The sequence below is a fragment of the Sceloporus occidentalis genome, unplaced genomic scaffold, assembly GCF_023333645.1.
Source record: "Sceloporus occidentalis isolate IW3139 unplaced genomic scaffold, rSceOcc1.0.p SCAF_11, whole genome shotgun sequence".
NCBI classification, from domain to species: domain Eukaryota; kingdom Metazoa; phylum Chordata; class Lepidosauria; order Squamata; family Phrynosomatidae; genus Sceloporus; species Sceloporus occidentalis.
This window is the reverse complement of record NW_028316991.1, coordinates 4754011-4776877: the sequence shown is the minus strand read 5'-3', so window position 1 is coordinate 4776877 and position 22867 is coordinate 4754011. Positions and strand designations below refer to the sequence as shown.

Below are 22867 nucleotides of genomic sequence, written 5' to 3'. Positions count from 1 at the left end.
ATATTTTTCAGAAAATATTATACTTCTAAAAGCCAATAACGTTTCTTCCACCCCAGTTCCCCCAGCCTCTCTGTGTTGCTTGTGTGATGGATTCTACTTTGTCTGTCCGCTCTTTACCCTACGATAAAACTTAAAAAGAATCTTCACTCCTTTTATATAAGCAAACAGTCTTTTGAAGTCTTGCATGCTTCGGATTTTTACGCGAGAAAGTAGTCCCGTTTTCTGTGATGCCAAAACTCAAACTCATAGGACGCAAATTTCTCTTTTGTCTGTGCAGCTTTTAATAACCCGCGAATGGGCCAGCTTGGGAGATTATTACCAAATCACAATTTACCAATGGAGTTACAGAACCAGACCGCTGCGGGATCCTACCCACAAGTGAGGAATAACAGTCCATACTCTGCAATGCAGTCTGGAATGGTGGGCAACCAGGGCATGATGGGAGCTCAAGGAGGCATGGGGCACAATACCACCGGTAAGCACAAGCTTTAATCTGTAAACACGTAGGGTGCGTGTGATATGTGTACAGGCATGTCTTGGATTATTGAAATGACTGTTGACCTCAAAGACTTTATATCTTTTAGACGATTGTGCAACCGGTTATACATTTGGAGCAACCAAGAATTCTGACTTGGTTGGAATAGAGCTGGAAATCAAACAAAGGCCACTAGAGGGATCTCGGGCATAATCAGTTTGGCCAATATATCGTATAAGGTTTTGGAAGTGCCAAAAAAAGTGTTTATAAAAAGTGTATTTCTTTCTGGATCACCACTAACTCCGGCAGAATAGTAATAGTCAATCTGAAAGATAACGTGCTGCTGATCTGCTTTTAGGTTCCAGACTATAAATTGGTATTTGGGTTTTCTTTGTGTTTGTGCAGGAATGATTGCTGGTAATAACCCCCGAGCAGGCATGCAGTCAGGAGATTGGGGGGCTCAGCAGATGGCAATAAGAGGAACGTGCCCAACCACAGGCAGCCCCATGAACCGGCCCATTCAGGGCATGAGCCGCAGCCCAAATCCAAGCATTCAGATGAGACCCAACAACCAGGCGTGTCCGAGGCCGATGCTGCAGTCACAGATTATGAATATGGGTAAGTTGGATCCGGCTATGATGTGTGGATCGTTAATTAATACTGATAATAAAATCCTGGCTTGTAAATCAAAATATTCTCAAGTAGGTAGATTAACTTGGCTGTGTCATATGTCAGATAACACCTGTTTACAAGCCTGGTCATGTACCTGTAAACTGAGATTGGTGAAAAGTAAATGTAGTTGTTCCTGAAGTTCTTCATTTTAAAAACACTTATGCTATTTTAGTGAATCTGGGCTTTTTGGAGTGTTTGGAGACCATCCTCCAGTCCTCAAGAGCTGCAGACTTGGAAGTCTTAAAATTCTTCTTCAGTTCTGTTTGGGGCTCTAAAAACTAAGATACGCTCTGGGAATAGCGTTCAATGAATTTTCTAATTTCCAAGGATTTTCATTGATTTGAAACTAACTAGTTATCCTTCCAAGAAGCTCATAAATTGGAGAGGCTTTCTGCATGTTGACCAGTGTAGTCAATGGGCTTTGGAAGTATAATGCAGATTTATTTGTGGATACCCAGTGTAGGATTTTTATTTTGAGAGAACCCATAGTGCGTTAATATAAGGAATCTTGGCCTTTCCTCAGTTTATTTTAACAAAATAGTACTATTACAGCTTTGTAACGGGCTTGCACTTTGCATCTAGGACACTCTGAATTGGACTTGAATGTAGGTGGCCCTCAGTACAACCCCCAGCCTCAAGCTCCCCCGAACCAGACGGCACCCTGGCCAGACAGCATTCTGCCCATCGAACAAACGTCTTACAACAATCAAAGCAGGTGAGCTTGGTGTTCGCCAATCTTCGATCCCGGAACAGAGGAGCACGTATTGGCTCGGTATATGTGTGCTCGTTTTTTTTTTTTAATAACGCTTTACATATGTATCTTTTAGAAATATGATGTGTGTGATTGCGTTTAACCAGCCGCTGCTCGCGATTGATGCAAAAGTATATATGTCGGGTGATGGTTCGGTAACCACGGTGGTCTTGTTTTCAGGCAGCCCTTTGGGAGCTCCCCAGATGACTTGCTCTGCCAGCCCATCTCGTCGGATTCTCAGGCAGACGAGGGGAACCTTTTGGATCAGCTTTATCTTGCTTTGCGAAACTTTGATGGACTGGAGGAGATTGACCGAGCTCTAGGAATCCCCGAGCTGGTTAGCCAGGTGTGTATCGGAAAGATCTGTAGCAGTGCTCATCTGTGTCGTTCCCCAGATATCTGCCACTCTTAAAACCCCTACCCCTAGCAAGGGCTGCGTATTTCACCATCCCTAGCTGAGCTCTGCGTTAATATCTTTATATGTACTCCATATCCACTGATCCTAGCTTCTATACTTTTATTAGAATATGATTTACATTGTAATTTGTAGAAAATCATTTTACGTACAAAGATGCGTAGCTTGACATTTGTTCTTTTGCGGTATAATATATTTTGACCTAATTCCTCCTTTTTTGTTTTTTTGTTTTTTCTTTTTTGTTCTATTTTGATAGAGCCAGACTGTTGATCCTGAATCATTTGTAAGTCCAGATTCAAATTTCATGGAGCAAAAACCACCGATGTTTAACCATGGATATGCTGCTCAGGGGCAGATGGCGCAGAATAGTTATACTCCAATGCAGGATCCAGGTTTCCACCCCATGGGCCAACGTCCAAACTATGGAATGCTGCGCATGCAGACGCGCCCTGGATTAAGGCCACCAGGAATGGTGCAGGGCCAGCCAAACCAGTTGAGGCTCCAACTGCAGCACCGGCTTCAGGCGCAACAGGTAAAATCTTCACCGTGATTTCACTTCCTAGGACTGCGGGATGGATCCTTAATATGATGATTGTTGAGCAGATAGTTTTCTTAGGTCGTTCGTTAAATATAGATGAAAAATATTCATTATGGGCAAGAAGGCACTTATTGTTGCGCTCTGTAGCCTCTCCAGAATGTTCGCTGCTGTTCCCCTAAATAAAAATATACCTCTCAACTTATGTGGTGCTGGTTCCTTTCCCCCCCTATTGTGTATGGTGTCTTTTGCTTTTATAACCAGAATCAAAAGTGAGCACAGTTCTTTTTTTCTATCTTTCTATAAGAACCGACAGCCGCTAATGAATCCGGTCAATAATGTCTCGAATATGAATCTGGCGCTGAGGCCTGGAGTACCAACGCAGATAAGGGAACAGGTACGGTGTTTTAGGACAATCTTAAAGGTGCTGTTCCACTTAGTCAAAGCATTAATCATACTGTCGCATGATTTCTGGGGGGAAAATACAGCTATTTTAAACATACATGGGACAGGCTATCCTGAATCTAGGATGAGGACCGGTGAAGGTTCCAAGCTTTTACATCAGGAAACCTGGGCAGACTAGATGGGTTGAGTAGTTCTCATTGTGTTTCTATTTGGGCGGCACTAGGAATGATGTATCTAATACTGCGTTTAGTTATGAAATTGTTGAAATCGGCAGCCTTGTGTCCATTATTAAGAAATCTTGTTTCAACGTTAACAATACGTTTCTAATTTTATCTCTGCTTTTGTGATAGCCGGACTCTTTTCTGGTATCTCTTTTGTGTGGAATCGGAACAATAAGTCTGCTCGTTGTAGTTAAACAGTGCTAAGAATACAAGGTTTGGGGGGGGGGGGGGGTTTCGTGATAAAGTAGTATATTACATTATTCTGCACATTGCGTTTGAGCTTTAACTCGAATAGTGAATAGCGTATAAATCAGTAAAATATATACATTTCGGGGAACGCACTCTGCTAGCCCCCATGTCGTGTAAAGAGTCCACAGATTCCATGACTTTGTATAGGCTTATATTGGGAATCCTAGTAACGGAACAAGCTCATAATGTCTATTACTAGATGTTTCTTTGTTGTGTTGTTGGATACTTTATCCAACATGTTCAAGCCTTACACATACGACAGCACAGCACCGTCTTTTAATAGTAACAACCACTAATTCGGACCGCGCACGCTACCCAAACCAATGGAGATCCTTCCTTTTAGAAAGGCTAGGTGGATCTCGTTGGAGGGACTCTATTTTCAGGTCTCTATTGTACTGCTTGTGGTGTGTAAACTTTGTGATTGTTAAATGCCATCCCAATACGGTGCAGTGCAGAAGGCTGAGCTTTTATGGGTGGGTTTTGAGGTGATGTACGATGACTGATGTGCTTTGCATGTCCTTGATCAGCCGTGTACTCTGATTCCAGGGACCGATCAATGCGCAGATGCTGGCCCAAAGACAAAGGGAGATCCTGAGCCAGCACCTACGGCAAAGACAACTACAACAGCAGCAGCAGCAACAACAAGTGCAGCACAGGGCCATGATGATGAGAGGACAAGGGCTTAATATGCCACCCAACATGGTGGCCTCTGGAGCAATGCCCACATCAATAAACAGCCCACGGATCCCACAAGCCAATGCGCAGCAGTTCCCATTTCCACAGAACTACGGTACTGGAATTCCATCCCCACCACCTTTCACCAGCCCTTTCTCCCCAGTGCCCCCCAGCCCTGGGTCACAGTCGCTCTCTCACAGCTCTTTGCATGGCTCCCAGATGAATCTGGCTAACCAAGGGATCATGGGGAGCATGGGAGGACAGTATGGGCCTGTCATGAATCCCCCAGTTCAGCACAATGCCTTCCAGTTTGCCAACTCAGGTACCACCTTCAACTTTTAAGTGCAGGTCTTGCTTAACCTTTCTAGTCTCATAAAGGCCTGCAACCTATTGCGTAGCAGTACATTGCAGTCCTCCCCTGGCTTTCCATGGGGTTATAAATGTCAGCGGTCTTCATAGGCTTGACGAGTTCCCAGATGTGCCTGGGTTACGTGCCATCCAACCGTGCCGATCGTTATTATCAAGCTTGTTCACTGTTACAGGTGCTAAAAAGACTGGTCTGGCTCTCATGGGAAATCTTTACATCTTCTTTAGATCGTGATTGATCTGCTATAATGTGAAAATGTCTTTTTGGCATTTGCATCAGTGAAACACTTGGACGATGATGCGATGGTTCTCTCGATCCCATGCCCTTGGATGATATTCCACTTGTTAAAATAAATCAAAATCATATAACACCAAAGTGCATGTGGCTACTAACGTGTCATTAACATCCATTGAATGCCATAATAAATAACCCTAACTTGTTAGACTTTAACCCATTCAGGCTGGTCCACTGAATTTGCCAAGCCTATAAACATGCGCAGGCCTTCTGTATGCTCTATAATGCCTGCTGAGATTTCCTACCTGTGTGGTGTCCTTCCATCGCTTGTCGCTTTCCTGCTTCCGCGGTGTATGGAACTGTATACAATGGCTTGGCTGATTCTGATGTTCTATCTGCTACTGTTGGGGTGCAATCGGAGGTGCGTGTTTAGTATGTTTGTGTTCTATGGATGTCGGCCTGTTCTTTACTGTTCACTTAAACACAGAAAAGCACTACGTGGCGTAATAAATCTGTGTGGGTTCTAAAAGCACCGTCACGTTCCAACAATGCCTCATTTTTGTGTCCTCGCTCACCGTTATACACTCTTTTATTTGCTTCCCCTGATTTCCAGCTAGATTGCTTTACAGACGCACGTCCGTGTGTGCTCTGGATTAATCGTTATCGATAATGTAAAAAGATGAGCCATTGAAATGTTTGTCTTCATCGGTCTTCTGAGGCCTCCCGACACGCACTCTTTTCAAGCGTCGCGTTGCTTGGGCTGTTATTTGTTCTTTAACAGATTAGGGGTCTCTTCACGCGTGGTTTTTGTGTGTTCTGCTGTTTATATACACGGTTGTGTCCGTCTTGCCTCTAATAAAAGTTTTGCTTTTAGGAATGAGCCAGCAGTCAGACCCTGGATATACCGTCGCACCAACTTCACAAAGTCCAATACTGTCACCCCGGATGGCTCACACCCAGAGTCCCATGATGCAGCAGTCACAGAGCAATCCCGTGTACCAGACGGCAGACATGAACGGATGGGCCCAGGGCAACGCTGGGGGGAACAGGTAACCGGACCATGTGAAGAGCCGAGGCTTCAGAAAGACTATATCTTTTCCATAGCTATTTCAAGAGGTAGCTTCTGGACTACCACTCCCATGAAAAGGAGTGTCTACTGCTGCACTACAGCTCCCATGATGCCCAGCCAGCAATAGACACTCCTTTTCATTGAGGCGATTGCTAAATTGACAAAAAATAGGACAAAAAAAAAATCTTTTTAGGACAAAAAATAAATAAAATCTTGCACATATGATGTGGGCCAGCCTGCAGGTTAGCGGATTTACAAGAGCGATGCAGTAGCTGCGGCTTCTAACCGGTGTACCCAAATGCTTCTAACACAACTCGTTTAAGTAATCTATTTATACCATTGCTTAAACACCACGTGTATAGATATATATATATTTTTTTTTTCTTTTCTTTTTTTTTTTCTCTCATTTGTAAATGTGTATCAAACCAAGACACTATACCATCTACCCTTAAACATCTGCCAAATGTGGACCGTCGTGTCTTGGTAGCGATCTCGTTCAGAGGTATATGTATTAATACTGTTTTTTGTTTTCTTATCTCATTGTAGCATGTTTTCGCAACCATCGCCACCCCACTTTGGGCAGCAAGGTGGCAACAACATGTATAACAACAACAATATGAACATCGGTGTGTCTATGGCAGCCAACGCAAGCGGGATGAACAGCGTGAACCAGATGACTGGGCAGATCAATATGACCTCTGTGACCTCTGTGCCTACGTCAGGGTTGTCCTCAATGGGTCCAGAGCAGGTGAATAATTGTGAAGATAACCGGCATGGGTATATGCACAGTTCTTGGGGGAAATTCTCTAGGTAGTGGGTAACTGTAGAATAGGTTGTTTGTCAGAAAGGACAGGTATCCTCGTCGCTGCTCGGAACTTCCTCCTGCTTGTTTGTGAACTTGTTGTTACCGCGTGAACTTGGGAAAGACAGACCATTTTATATATGTTTCATAGTATTAATTATCTGGTTCACTGATGAAATTTAAATTAAAATATTTTAATGACTTTGTTTTAGCCAATGTGAATATTTACTCATTGTTTCCATATTTTTTTTTTTTGTTTTGTTTTAATTAAATGCTTTTGACAAAATTCTGTATAATAAAAATATTTGTTTTGATGTATAAATCATTCTCTTAGCATTTTTTCCCTGTTATAACGTTAAAAACGGGTGTATATGTAACAAGATAATATTTGGTGTCCTTGGCTGCTTGTACCCGTATAATGCTGTCAGCCGTTGGTAGGAATTATAAAACCGCTTCATCCAGTGTTCAGGTTTAATATACAAAAACAGAACCAACTGGCCCATCTAGTCGGCCCATTAAGACATGTATTCTTATGCAAGTTTTAATGCCTTCGCTGTATTAACTTCTACAACTGCTGGAAAGTTGTTCCACTTATCTACTACCCTCTCAGTGAAGTAAAACTTCCTTACATTAAATTAAACCTCCCAGGTCAAAAAAAAAAAAAAAAGCTTTTTTTTTTTATGGAAGATACCCTAAAATACAGAACGCCTCTTCAGGTAAATGGATAAAAATAAGGCTGAGACTTCTCCTTGGTTGGCTAAAACTGCTAAACCTTGGAAGATATGGTTGATCCTTTGTGGAGCATCTGTCACGGAGTATTTTACTGTGGGCTGTTAAAATAGATGTTATCCGCTTGTATTCTTTGACGTATGCGTCATCTTCAGCTGGTTTACTTGATGCGTTCCCCTGAAGATGGGTTTTATTTTCGCTGTTTTATTACCCGTTGCTTACAGCGCGAGTCCCATGAATAATTGAAGGTGCTGATGTTTTGTGATGTACTTTTCACTGAGATCACTTGGTAGAAAGTTTCTATTCCAGTGGCTGGTACTAAGTGGTTTAATTATGGTGGCTTTTAGGAAAAGCTTGCTATACATTTTATTTCTGCTGTTGGTGATGCCTTAAAGCTGAGGTGAGTAGCAGTCACCCCACATCATCATCGTACGCTGTCATCATCTTCCATAAACCGGTGGCACCAGTTCTAGAAAGGTATAGCTTTAAGTTGCAATCTCTTTAACAACCATTTATTTCTATGGACGCAAAGTAACAAAGCCAGCATCATCCACCCGCGTGCTGTCGAGTTACTTGTCCGGCAGACGTCATCACTATGGGTCCCTCTGATCGTTGACATATAGCACTGAACGCGCCACCAATATAAAATGACATTTTATGTTTTGCATGTGTTGGGCCGTTAATTACTCTTTCACCTTTTTATTTTTTGAGTTTTAAAGGATAGTGATTACATACAAAGTAAAAGGCACCTTTCACCGGCAGCTACTCAAAGCGTGTGTGTAATGTATATATATATATTATAATGTGAATGGGTGAAGCCGTATTAGTCCGGTAGACACGATGTCAAAAAACAGAGTATTGCAGAATGCAGTAATACCTTTTATTTTACTATTTTACTTTATTGGACTAACATAATATTTAAAAGACAAGCTTTCGAGAGTTATCCTCCCTTTATCAGGTCCGAAGCAATACAATATTATGTTAGTCCAATAAAAAAGGTATCGCCGCATAGTCTCCAATACTCTGTTTTTTGACATTGTGTCTACTGGACTAATACGGCTTCACCCATTTACATTATATATATATATATTATATATATATATATATATATATATATATATATATTATTACACCATATTGGCCCAGATATAGGCCGCACTTTTCCCCCCACTTTAGGTCTTTAAAGCGGGGGGGGTGGCCTATATTCGGGGTTTAGTGCAGGGATGCGGAGTTCGTGTTGTGTTTTTGTTTTTCCATTTTCCTTTATCCCTGCTGCGGGTAAGCAGCAGGGTTAGGATCCAGATCCCCAGCAGCGCTGCAGGGGACCTGGATGCTCCTCCCTGGCAGCCGCGGACGTCTGCGCAATGTGTGTAGACAACCTCCACTGCCGGAACCGCTGCCGGGGCTTCTATGGTGGAGCACCAGCGTGACATAACCTTCCGGTGCTCCACCATAGAAGCCACGGCAGAAGTGCCAGCAGCAGCGGTTGTCTATGCATATCGTGCAGACGTTAACCGGCCGGCCTCGCTAGACACCAGGGAGTCTGGGGGTGCATTGGTAAGTCTGGGGGGGGGGGTGACACTTCTAGGGGGCATAAAGCATATCTGGGGGGCAGGTGGGAATTTCTAGGGGAATAACACACACACACACATTATATACATATGTGTGTGTATGTATATAGTGTGTGTGTGTGTGTGTATGTATATCTGCTTAACACTAGACGAACATTCAGAAGCAAACACATTTATATACACGGACACTTTAAAGCATTGTGTGTGTGTGTGTGTGTGTGTGCCGGCAGATGTATTTGGCACATTACCGTTTACGGTATTAGTAAAGTTGTATTAGAAGTAACATAGTCTTATGCATAGCACTCATGAGTCAGAAACTCATTTCGAACGGCTTATTATTATAAAGATGGTATTGCCATAGCATTACCTGAATATATCCAATCATTTAATTCCATTCACTTTTATATGGTTTATGGGCATAAATTGGCAGCTGTCTACTAACTTAGAACTCTAAAGAGAGAGCTCGCCGCCATTAAATGGTTAAAATTAAACTGATTTTTTGTGTGTGATAGTATGGAGATGATTATACTCGCTATGTGTAGCCATATAAATCATATTATATCCCGGGCTTTTAAACTAGCTGCAGAACCCTCTACAGAATGAGCCGCGTGTATGGCAACAAAGTAGCTTTAAGATTAGTAATTTTCTCTTCTAAACATTATTATTTATTGTTTCATATAGCGCCATCATATTCCATGGCGCTGCATTCTATTTTGACTTGGTTTCCTGCTTTTATAACATAATAGAAGTAATTGGGGAAAAAACATGCAACAAGATTGGCCTGCAGACACCGTACGTGTAAACGCCAGGTGTAGTGAGAATACATTGTCTGTTTCCATATGTAGACCATTCATTCCAGCCCCATCTATATAAAGACCAGCCGCACATCGCATCCGGCCCTCTCGGCTGGCTCCATGTTTCTGAAAGAAATCCATTTCACGCGTGAAACAAAATAACCCCAAAAATGTCCGCCATGCAGATATTTAAATATGTTAAGCAAAGCTTCCGAGCCGTAGCGAAGGCTCTTGTTGCCTAGGGCTGGGTTGAAAGTCCGGCAGTGATGTCTCGTGCCCTTTTCCAAGGGGAAGGGGTCACAGGGGCATTTTCCTGCGGGTGACTGAAGCATGCCCCTCGCTTTGTGCCACCTGGGGCTACTGCCTCACTTAGGAACATAGAATTTACCAGCGGATAATAACAACCATTCAGCCCATGTAGAGACTCTAACATTAACCAGTCCTTGGGTTTTGTCTTAGATTCAGGATAGCTTTTTGCATGTTTACATTTCCTTGACAAGATTAGCCTTTACCACTTCTGCTGGGAGGCTGTTCCATTTATCTAATCAATAAAGTAAAACTTGCAAGCTACTGCCATGTTATTTACTTTACTATATTCTTGTGGCTTTTTGCAATAGCTTTCAGTACTTTGATTGGAACCATAACCTTTTATATCCTCTAACATAGATGTTAATGCTTAACCTCACGTCTTTTAAGTACCAGTTTATGTATTTGTTATTTGGTGTCTCCCTCCGTTTGATTTACGTTGTTTTCTGTATCTAAAAGAACCGTAAATAAATAATTTACTAGTTGCCCATTAGCGTGGCACATCTTTTGTAACAGAGTTTTGCTAATTTAATGTATATATATATATATATATATATATATATATATATATATATATATATACCGTGTTAAAAGCAGACCTCATCTCCTTGGGGTTTTGCTGTGACCTCATCTTAAAGGTTTTACAGCAACTGCTTTTCCAGGGGAGGGATAAATCTATTTGTTTCTTAAATGTAGCTTAGATGGCTTTCATTAAACGCTATCCGTTGGTTCTTAAGGGACTTATTACTATTTTTTTTTCCTGCTCCCGCTAAGCGTTCTGAAATATACACGCACCAGGGTAAACACGTTTTGGGTAGCATTTGGGATAGATCTGTCCCGTACCTGATGTTTTGTCAAAATGCCATTCAGCGGTTTCTAAAGATATTTGGTCTTCATGCTTTGAATTGCATTTTATTTATTTTTTTAAGTACCGCTTCTATAAGATAAGACTTGCCATGCTTGGGGTATTTTAGCATTAGTGGGGGGGGGGGGGGGCGGTTAGTAATATATGGCCATGTATGATGGAATATATAATGTTTTATCCCCATTGTGTGCGTTTCTCACTTGGCTTGTCGGTACTTCTCTTCAGAGCTTAACGCATCTTGTGTTATTTGTCATCTTGCGATCTCCAGGACCAAAGAAATGCTACCAGAGCATAACATATACATTTCCAGGACATTTCAGCCAATACCCCGAGTTAGCCATGACCCTGGTAGTATCCAAGGTGTCGTCATAATGATGCTACGCCATTCTGGAGATCATACGATTCCATGTGGCTGTGTCCTGTTCTCCAGAGCAATGGGGTTGGCTTCACTGAGATGCTGGTGGATACCTGGAATAGTTCTCCAGCAGACGTGGTAGAGGCTATCTAAGCATACATGAAACAGGCATATGGCTGTATTGAACATAAAAAGGCCAAGGACCTGATGAGGCTTGATGTTTTAGAAAAGGGCCGCCATTATTTCTGGCGACTCCGGTTGGATGTGGAATCGCAGCTCTTTGCACAGAAGGAAACATTCTGAAGTTTTCCTTTGTTGAATTTCTGAAAAAGTTATAACCCTGATTTTCCTTTTTATTTACAGAAATACTGCTGATCCTGAAGACTCTTTGGGTGCTTTTTTTCCATCTGGAAGTGTTCTCTGCTCTGAAGAGCTCCATGTACTTGGGAGTATTCTTACAGACTGTCCTGGCAGCCGGGGGGGGGGTGGTATTCTCCCCGGGGCAACAAGCACAGCGAGACGGAGCTCTTCCCTTATTCTGCGCTAGAGCTGTGGCTATTCTTAGAGAAGTCTCCTCGCCTGGCACTCGGGAGCCTGGACACGGATGGCCCGCCTGCTCACTGCATTCACCTTAGTGCAACTTAGATATACCTTCTGCGGAGTCGTTACAGACGGGCAAATTTCATTGGACTATCTGAGATGAATGTATTTAAGTTTATATATTTAAGGAAAACCATCCTTTTGTTTTTCTCTTGAGTTGTTGACACTGGTTTCTAACCTCATTTTCCCCTCTGGTGATCAGCCCAGGAGGTCCCTTTGCTACCGTATGCAGGGTGGTGGTTGTAACGCTTTTGGGGGGGGTGCGGATGTCGTGATTTAGAAATGTCTTGTATTCTGGTGTGGGCAAGAGTTGAGTCGGTTAGGGATAGAAGCGGGCTTGTTTAACATTTATTTGATTCTAGCAAAACCCAACAACTTTTTATTTCCTTTGATTTTTTTTTTTTCTTCTTTCTTGAGCAAACTGCTCAGATTGGGTAAGAATAGCATAACATGTAGGCAGTTTCTGTTTTGACTACTTCTATTTAAATCCTTTTTGATCATAGTCTAAGATAGCAGGGATTGTATAAGTATGTAAATGAAATCATTTTATTAGTCTTTAACATAAAAAAAAAGGGGCAGAATATGGCACCCCACAGTGGAGATGGAACTGATTTTTAGCGTATTCACGACATTGCTGAATGTGAGCGCCACCAAAGCTGCAGTCCTTAAGTTGCTGAAAGCTGGTGGGAAGAAATACTATGTATTGCTCAACCCTCTGATATTCACATACTTCATGCACAAAGATATATTTACATCCAATGTCCGCTTTGTATAGGCACCGGCTACATCTGTCCAGAGATCATTCATTAAATTAAATATTTAGATTGAAACCAGGGGATCGCTGTGTGTCAGCAATCTGTATGCGGGATTAATAGTCAGTGTAGAGGACGCTTTGCTCCTACTCTTTCGTAGACCGCTGTAACTTTGATCCAGCACTGCCTTTATAACCGCTTCTCCAGCGTATGCGGACATCGTTTGAGATTCTTGCACCCTCCCCGTTAGCTTGTGGCCAAGATGGAAGACTCGGGATCGCGTGTAAGCCCAACTCTCTTTCTCAGCCTTGCATAACGTGTAACATGGGCTTTTATTTGACTGCACATATGTAATGCCTACGCATTTAATTATTGGCTCACTAAGTGTGTGAACATGGCGCGTAATCCCCATAGGCCACATTACCCTATTGAGTTGGCATTTGCTGTAAATATTTTTGAGCTGCCGGGGGGTGAGCATTGACCATGAATGCCTCTACAAGGCAGGATCTTTTCATTTTGGTAACCATGCGCAGTCAAAGGTTGTCCCTGTAATTTACTATGGTGACACTGGTAAAGTGAATTGGGCCAGATGTGTGTGCGGGACATGGCGTTCTTTCATGTTGGATTCTCTATACGTTGGTATTCCTCGCTTCTTAAAGAAAATAACTTGTAGTTGTACACGTGGTTTCACATCGAGTTTTATTTCCTGATGACATGATGGTGGAAAAAGTTTATGGTACAGAAAATAATAGCATCTGGGTAGACAGGCAATAATTTTAAGTTGATGAACTGTTTTAGGGATCATTTTATGTCTTGTTAAAACAATGGGAAGGTACTTTGCAGTATGAAATAATTACATAGCAGTGACAGATAAATGTGGCTTTCAAGGTCAGGGGGCTTTTAGTAGAACAGCTTTTAGGTTTAGGAGCTTCTGACTTATACCCTGCGATGTGTAGCCATCATAGGAGTATTGTGAATTAATATTTTTAGTGGTTCTAATTGATAAAGTAAATGTTTTAGAGGATGTTGCTTCACTGTTTTCCCTAGTTCTTCATTTGTTCTGGTAATGACTGCCACCACATTATTAGGACTACATCCTCATTCTGCTTCAGAACCCGCGCCCCACTCTGGTACATCGTTCATTGGGGCGGCTTTTCTCTACACGACCGGTGTAACCAGTATTTCATGGTCACTTCTGTGCCACTTTTTCTGATTGATTTGTGCTTATCATTGGCAGATTATTGGTGCTTCGCTTACTAGAATGCCTTTCTTGTGTGTTAATATCTGAATCAATCCTGGGTTTAAAGTATGAAAGCTATAGTTCCATTAGAAATCTAAAACCATGTGCCATTCATATATCCCTACTGTAAGAAGAGGTAGGCATCGCAATACAAGCTGGACTGCTGTCATCGTACATGGTTCCAGGCCAGAGAGTTGGATGGTTTAACATAATTAGAAACGTTCGGGGAAGTTCCCTTGTATCACCGTTTTGTGTAATGATTTGTAAACATCAGATGAAATTAGCTTATTGATATGGCGTGTTTTTGGGGACACCATTTATTTCTGCATGTACCCTGTTTTCCCATGGACATAGAAATATCCCACATTAGACTTTGATTCTGCTGTGCATATTAACTGAAGGTCTCTCGTTTCTAGATCTGTACTTCACTAGAAAGATTTAGAAACCGTATGTGTCCAACGTACACCTCATCCTAACTCCGAGGGCTGCCTTCTGAACCTGTGCCGATTGTCAGATGTGTCATTCGCTGACGGTCATGTCTGTGATTTTAAAAAGACATTTTTAGCTCAGACCAAATCCCAATTTCTTGTCAAAACGTCGTAACTGAAACCAAAATGTATAGAACTTAGAGCTAGAATATCAGCCCAATCCTCACCGTGGAAGCTTGCGGCTACATCTGTTGTATCAAGCAGCCATGAAACACTTGTAGAACTATACATTGTATTTGCTGTGCCCCGTAGATGCTAAATTGGCATACAATGGTGTACTTTAGGCCCAGAGAGTCTCAAATACACCAGGGTTTTTGGATATTGCAACACAAGCACAGAAAATGCAATAAAATTTTTAAAATGAATGAAATTACTTGTTATACAGAATTCCCAGTCCAAGACGTAAGACGAACAGGCCTATAATAGTGAGTAGATCTCTCATCAGTTAACGCAGAATATTAATTGCCCCATAGCTCAAAGTCTGCAAAGCGTAGGTAGATGTATGAATCATTCTGCTGTTTTTTTGTTTTAAATTATTATAATGCTGTGAGCAATGAATGTATGAGGCAATTCCAAGAATGGACGGCTACAAGTCACTTGTCTCTTGGCTGGTCTGATCATATTGATCACGTGGATAAACTTAAGCCAAATCATCTCCTTTATCAGTATTTTGCATGCAGTTAACATTACCAGAGTGTAGTTTTTTTGTTTTTTTTTGTATAGATCAAACATAATCAGTGTTCTGTTATTTTTGCTACTAAATGTGAAAAGGCGCATAATGTGAAATGATAATTCTATCTCTGCTTTCTCTGCCTCCCTCTCCCGCATTATATACAGGATATCGGTTTCTCTCAATGTATTTAAAATGTACATTCACTTTCTGACACCTTTGTATCATATTGTCGTTTAAAAAGGTGGACTCGTGGGAATAAAAATGAGAAAATAGCATTTTGCATAAACCCAATAAGCTCACGATTATTGTGGATCATACAGATTCTGGTAACCCTGGTATTTAATGAGAAAATGGTGACCCTTTCCAGAAATTGCTGTTTTAGCTGATAAGAAGGTTCTAGTTATTGGTGTAACATGGTACAGGTAACATCACCAAAAGCATATATATCTCACTGGCAACCTAAAACCTTGGGCTTCGGAGCCCTGGAGGAACTTTACTACGTGGAACACCCCAACACATCCGATGTATTTAAAGAGACATTGGACTTTAGTAATAACTTTTTCAATTCTAGAATGCAAAAAAATAGAATGTTGCAGAATCTTGTAATACCTTTTTTATTGGACTAACAGTATTTAAAATAATAGACGAGCTTTCGGGAGTCCTCCCTTTATCAAGTCAAAAGCATTTCTCAAAATGCTTTTGACTTGAAATGCTTTTGACTTGATAAAGGGAGGACTCCCGAAAGCTCGTCTATTATTTTAAATACTGTTAGTCCAATAAAAAAAGGTATTACAAGATTCTGCAACATTCTATTTTTTTGCATTCTTATACACTGGACTAATACGGCTACCCCAAACTACAGTTCAATTCTAGAAGAAACCAACATTCTTTTTTACATGCTGCATGAGCGGTTTACCTGCCAAGATGCACAGTGAGGACTACCCACTAAAGGTAGAGTTGATATTTCATCTGCTTGATACCACAATAAATTAAGAAGGTGCGACCCTGGTTTGCTTCTGCTGCAGGAACAGCTTTGCTGGCCCTGTATAATGTATATACAATTATATATAATTTATATAGGACTAGCTCAGGCCTTCACGCAAGTGTTTTGCTCTTCTTAATAAATAGGTGAGTTAAAATCCCATCTCTCTTGTGAACTCTCTCTCTTTTTAGTAAATAACCCTCAGTGTTTGCTCTAGGTCGTCATCAGTCTAAATTGTGCTTGCTGATGATGTCAGAGAGCATATAAGCCTATTGGCTGTGAGATCTTCTGTCACTGCTTACATGAGATGTAGCTAAGATCCTATTTATTAATGTTAGGTAAATGTGGGCTTATCACTATAGAAGCGGTGAGTGACTCGGCATATGGATCACTGACTACAAGCAGACTGGGCAGGCAGCTTAGAGAAAGCAGCCTGTAACTTCTAAAGGGCAAGCTGCTTCCTCAAATTCCAACACTGTAAAAATAAAAAAAAAATGCTCTCAATAAAAGCAGACCGGGTCGCAGTTACATCCGTTTGCAGTAATGATGGAAGATGACAGAATACAAACTTTTTGTTACATTTTGTGGATAGGGATAAGGATTTCCATAAAAAAAGTTGTGAAACTTTCATGTCTGATCTACAATATATCACAAGCTTATTTTAATTACCCACTGGTCCCCCGCGTCACACGTGGTTCTTGAATACCATCTCATCGGAAGCCTCTCTGCCCTGTAATGACTAACTACAACATTTATGACAGTTTGTATAATGTGCATTTTTAATTGTTAAATTTGATATTGACTTAGCGTGTTTAAAAGGTGGCACTGCTCCACTTTACAAAACCCAAAGATATACAATCAATTTTGAAACTCAACGAAAGCCATTATTTCCTCTGTGTATAGAACCTATTTTATAGCGTTTATAAAGTAGTCTTCTGCCTAAAAGCGTAAACTTTGTCTGCACAACGTTTTGCGTACCTTGCTTTTTAGAATACCTTTTTAGTGCTGGAGGAGATTGACACTTGCTAAAAATATATATATAGCCTCATCCCGGTCTCCTCTGTACTAACAAAGCATCTGCTTTTTCTCCCGGTTGCTTCTTTGGAGACTAAAAGTAAAAAAAAATGAAGAAAAAAAAAAAAAAATTAAAATGAAAAAAAAACAAACAATTTCTAACTACAGGTAAATAGCTATGTGCAAGAACCTCAGATTGCTAAGAAATAGCAAAATGCCTTAGATCTGTTTTTAAGTATTGTATATTCCTTAATAGCAGTTTGATGTATTATATTTGTATAGTGTATTGTGTACAATTTTGGATAAGTGGCATTGTTTAATCAGAAATAATGGAAATCTTTCCAAAATCAGTATGTAATTTCCTACCCACCCATCCTTTTGTTGGTTGTGAATTTTATTTATACGGTTCATCGCACAGTGGCATCTGAAATGTATGTGTGTACGCGTGCTTTTACATCAATAAAAGTATACAAGGTTTAAATAAAGCAATATATAAACTATGGTTCTTCAGGAGAATGCTTACAGTATTGCAGGTTCTTGGTTTTTTTTGGTTTTTTTTTAGTAATAGAGTTCCCTTTAAAAGCTCACTGTTTCACCTGCATTGATGTTTGTATTTCTATAGTGTGAGCAGTTTATGCAAAGGTAGATCTATTTAGAAAAAAAATTACATTTATGCAAGTTAATATTGCTTTGCTGATGCTACTTGCTTATTTGATGTCAAATAATGCTCTTGTAAATAAAGAATTGTTCATTGCATCAATTAATAAATTTTAATGCCTTTGGGTTTAGGTAGTTGACTTTTTTTATTTGCAAAATATGCATGGGATTTAGACGGTTAACCTGATATGATGATGGGTATCAGACATAATGGAGTAGGGGAATGAGCGCTGCTTGCTCAATGAGTTAGGAGTGAGTGAGCCAGGTGAGTTGGGTAGGAAGGGTAAAAGCTGGATCGTTGGTGTCTTTTCAGGTAGGCTATTATTATTATTATTTATTGTTTAGGCTATGCAGGTAGCCAATCAGAAATCTGGATTACGGCCAGCAGCCAATCAGTTTATTTATATAGAGCCAACAAATTACGCAGCGCTTAATACAATACATAAATAAGGGGTCTGACAAGAGTAGGATTGATAGACTAAGACAAACCGATACATTAGGTGGAGAGAGCCCGACTCGCAAGCTAACATTCTTGCAGATTTAGTTCCTAGCATTAGAATGCACCGGAGAACCATGTTTGATAAACGAAAAGGCTGCAAGTACAAGATCTCATCCTCTGTATTATGAATCCTTATACACAGTGAGCCGTCACTGCTCCCTCTTCTGTTGTATGCGCAACTTATAAAAGGTTACAGGGAACGTGGTCCATTTCACGATGCTGATCTTTAGATGACCAGAAGAGATTATTCTATTGAACATTTTTCTTTTATTTATCTATGGAATCTGCTGGCACTGCATACATAACTGTAATGGAAATCCGACATAATGTAATGTGTGTTTGTCCTTAAAAAGGTTTCTGTTCCAGTAGAAATGTAAAGCATTTTTTACCAGTTAACAATAAAGCCACTGGATTACATTATCCTCCCACCACACATACACACACCGCGATCGTTTTAGATCTCTACAAAAATGTTTGGGTCCTTAGGTTGAATTAAGCCAATTGTAAATTTAACGTTATGTAGCTTTACAAAAAATGTGTTTCTAAAATTACTGCCATCCTGTATTTATAATCACTTTGTATATTTAGAATTTTGACAATTAAGTAACTGATTTAACAAGAGGCATGGTTTCTGACAGCAGTTAAAGGGCATGTATGCGCTTCATGAATACAACCAATCATTTGGTGTCCACTTCATTACACAGCCTTTTGTGCCTATTTACAACATTGACCGATGTTGTTTTGTTTAAGCTGATTTTAAGTAACTGCTGAGTATCCACCTACTTCTTTTTAAAAGACAGATGTCACAAAGTCTTTAGCGGTGAAGAGGCTCTAGAACTTTAGCCATATCTGTTCTCTTGGGATTGTTATCAAAACCCAATGGTCAGTATAAAAGAAAGGAGGCGGATTTGTGTTGTTGCCTCTTAATGCTCTGTATTGTCCAGTTTCATCAGGCCGTGAGCATATCCTTATTGACCTGGAGCCTTGGAATTCCATGACCCCGTAATGTGTATGTTGATTTGGGTATGGTTCTTCACTCAGTGGGAAGAAAAGATTGGAAGTCCTATTTAAAAGGTGGATGGACATTTAGACTAATTGGTGGATAACTAAAGTTGATAAACTATAACCATTTTCTACATTGGTGAAGCTTTCTTTGATCAAGTTATCCAACAAAGTCAACATGAGGTGTACATAGCTATTCCTAGTCTGCGCTTATGAGATAAAATTATTGGGTGATGCTAGGTGGCCTCTTATTAAATGTTTTCTGGGGCAGGGCTGGGCCCGAATTCAAAAGATATATTACAAATACCAAGTTTTTGTTTGCTTTTTTCCCCAGAATATGTGGTGGGTACAACCTCTTATTGTGAGTTAAATCTTACAATAATGTGTAAATAGCAGTGTAGATTCTATATGTAAATAATTTCTATTGACTGTCATCTGAATATGTTGAATAATTCTTAAATATCTCTCCAAAACCGTTGAAGTCACTTGGAAGCAGTTGGTATGGTCTCATCGATGCTACCTAAAGAAAAGTCCTTCTAGACATTTGGATTTTGAGTTGTGCCTTATTCACACATTTCTAATCCTAAAATATCACACACACACAATATTGAGATATGTGATAATCAGAACACTTTACAGCTACAGAATATATCATTAATGGGTAGTTGGGCACTTGTCAATTTCTAGGAAATGGTATTGTTAATGTCCCTTAAATTAAAAAACAAACAGATTTTTAGTCATCCCACGTCTCTGCCGTTTTATTATAGTTGCTTTATTTTTTCTGAAACTTGGGTAAATTTATACCGTTTATTCTTGTATTGGATAATTAAAAAATAGCGTGGACATCTTTTTTCCCATCTAATTGGGTCAAATCCAGCAAATGTGTGAAATGACACCTTCCTACAAGTTACAGTTTGTAGTTGAAGATTACAGCAAAAACAGTTTGGGAAATACTTGGGGAAATGGAGTGATCAGTGATTAAATTCTGTGGCAAATCTAAGCACGAAGTACCTCCTGACAGCTAGTTTAAAGGTGAGGAGCAGCGTGTTTATGCAGAGCGACTCATATTACCCAGGAAAAGGGTAAACCAGCCACCTCTGAAACACAATTACAATGAATTATATTTATAGAGCAGGTTGGGGAGAATGAATGTTAATGAGTATAATAAATGTAAAATTGGCAATGTAATTAACTAACACATGTTAAGGAATACTGGCACAGAAGAAGAGGGCAACAATGTAGCTACTGATTTAGACAACCAATTCAAAACCCAAAAACCGAAATTGAATATTCGATTTCTGAGGTCAAGTTGGACAAGCAATCAACAAGTCGTATCTGGATCCTTCACGTCTGATCATCAAGCATTAAACCTACACCTGTGTAACCATATGCTTGCATCGCCTGAATCTTTCTGCGGTGTCTTAATTCCCATCATCCAAATGGGCAACACACATGCTCCACACCTGACTTTCTGAATGTTGATCCTTCATCACGCAGTGAAGTCCGTGAATAGAAATATTGAACTCACATGCAAAATTCTGGTCCTCAGGATGAGTGTACAGCCACCCTCAGCAATACAATTCGCAACAACGTTTTAAATAAAATTGTCTTGTTTTAAAGGGTCAACCCAATAACATATTTATCAAAAGCCGCCCAGACTGGCCATCTGGAACACCAGGTCAATGCCTGTTCAACCAAGGACCAACAGCGCCCCATTCTTATACCTTCTGCAGCTCTAGCAGCAGATCGGGTGCTGCAAAGTGCAGGCATTGGATGGACATTCCCAGCCATACGCTGCGTTGGTGTATAAATGTAGCATACGGCTGCACATATTCAGCCAGCAGCCACAATTACATAGTTTGGCTGCCGCTGGCCTTAAAGTGCCAGGGCGGCCTAGTCCGGCCCTGATCCAAAGGTTATGAAGTCACCAAAAGAGATCCTCAATCCTGCGCCCTTAACCAAAACCCTGTCTCTCTTCGTAAAACAATAGGGTCCCTTTGTGTCCATTTGGACGTATATGCCACATATGGTATTATACATTACTATAGTTTACCCTAAAATAGCCCCTTACTAAAAATGAGTGACTTCCCAGCACTAATAGATAAGAATTTTGTAAATCCAATGACTTATTGATTTCCAATTCATCATTATAGATGCCAGTCAACAATAAATATATATGGTAGTTTATCTGCGAAAAGCATATTATAGCCTGTTCTTTGTCAAATAATGATTAGTTAACAGCATAGTATTGGAAAAAGGCACTTGGAAAATGACAGCTTTTATACAAAAACAGCTTACTCTAGTATATGTAAAGAATAAATATACTTAAATATACTGTCTCCTTAAAAAAAATCCCTAACAGGGCCAAGGTCCATGATACTTCTGTATATTATTTTTCAGCCACCCGCGGTGTGGCAAAAATCTCTCTAACCACAGAGGGCTTCTAAGGGGTGCAAACCAGACCACCTCCTGACATTAACAGCGGCCAATTGGCTTTTGGAATTGGGCCAAAATATATAATAATTTTTTATTTTTATTTTTTCCATTGTATGTGCTTTTTAATTGTGACCTTAATACTAATTATAATTGTGCGGTTTTAATGATAACCTACTTTTGTATAAATAGATACTGAATTTCGGCTTCCATTCTTAAATCAGTATTCTCTTACTACCCCGAGATACGTCAGATGTAAATGTATTTTGAGCATTCTCTCTGAGTAATGACATCAGGTATGCTATGGATCTGTTTATATAGGATACAGTCCCTGCGGACCATTAAGTGGTTGTAAAGACTCACTGTCCAGCATGTGTCTATCATGTTGAAGAAAGGCAAGGCTTAGATTTCAGGAAGAAGAGAAAGTTTTTATTAGTCTTGGCTTAAATGAATCTTTGCTTAGAACCCGCAAATGTCATTTCTATGAGAAAAAAAATAAAAAAAAGTAAATAGCAACCAGTATTAAACAATAAGAAAAGCAATAATCTTTGCCAGGTGTAACCTGTCTGTCGCATAAAAAAAAAATTATTGTTTTAATTAAAAAAATATATATCAAAAGGGAACTCCACCATTTTTGCATAATTTCAGTAGTATCAGATTTTAAAAAAAGTTCTTTTACAAGAACAGTTGTAGATTTTGCACAATATAATGTATTCAGACAGCTGCATTTCAACCATTTGTATGTGTTCTATCTCTGTTATATTAGCCCAAGCTACTAGACAATCACCTTGTGGTAAACAATAGCATGACTTTGTCTTAATCAACTGGTGGGACACCGACTTATGAAGACGGTTCTTTAGCAATAAAGAACCAGGTAAGCGTGGTATTACATAACATAAGTCACTAAAAAGCTTCAAGTACAGTTCTGGCCCAATTTTGTTAAATCTGAGCCGCCCCTGGGGCAGTTGCCCCTCTGCCTCCCTTGCCAGTGCTCCCCTGATAATTACGCTCCTTTGTGCAGTGTCAATTCCTGAAAA

At 40.2% G+C, this 22867-nt stretch overlaps 1 protein-coding gene across 1 annotated transcript in view; it reads left to right on the top strand.

The window, feature by feature from the left end:
- The window catches only part of LOC149305465 (nuclear receptor coactivator 2-like), a 39334-nt gene extending 27297 nt beyond the window's left edge, over positions 1 to 12037 (top strand). Inside the window, exons 11-20 of the mRNA XM_089477527.1 lie at positions 278 to 475; positions 881 to 1093; positions 1730 to 1862; positions 2079 to 2244; positions 2570 to 2845; positions 3156 to 3245; positions 4270 to 4720; positions 5874 to 6048; positions 6615 to 6845; positions 11854 to 12037. Of these exons, the coding sequence (XP_089333653.1) occupies positions 278 to 475; positions 881 to 1093; positions 1730 to 1862; positions 2079 to 2244; positions 2570 to 2845; positions 3156 to 3245; positions 4270 to 4720; positions 5874 to 6048; positions 6615 to 6845; positions 11854 to 12037 (2117 nt within the window). The remainder of the gene's footprint in view (positions 1 to 277; positions 476 to 880; positions 1094 to 1729; positions 1863 to 2078; positions 2245 to 2569; positions 2846 to 3155; positions 3246 to 4269; positions 4721 to 5873; positions 6049 to 6614; positions 6846 to 11853) is intronic.
- The last annotated feature ends 10830 nt before the right edge of the window (positions 12038 to 22867 follow it).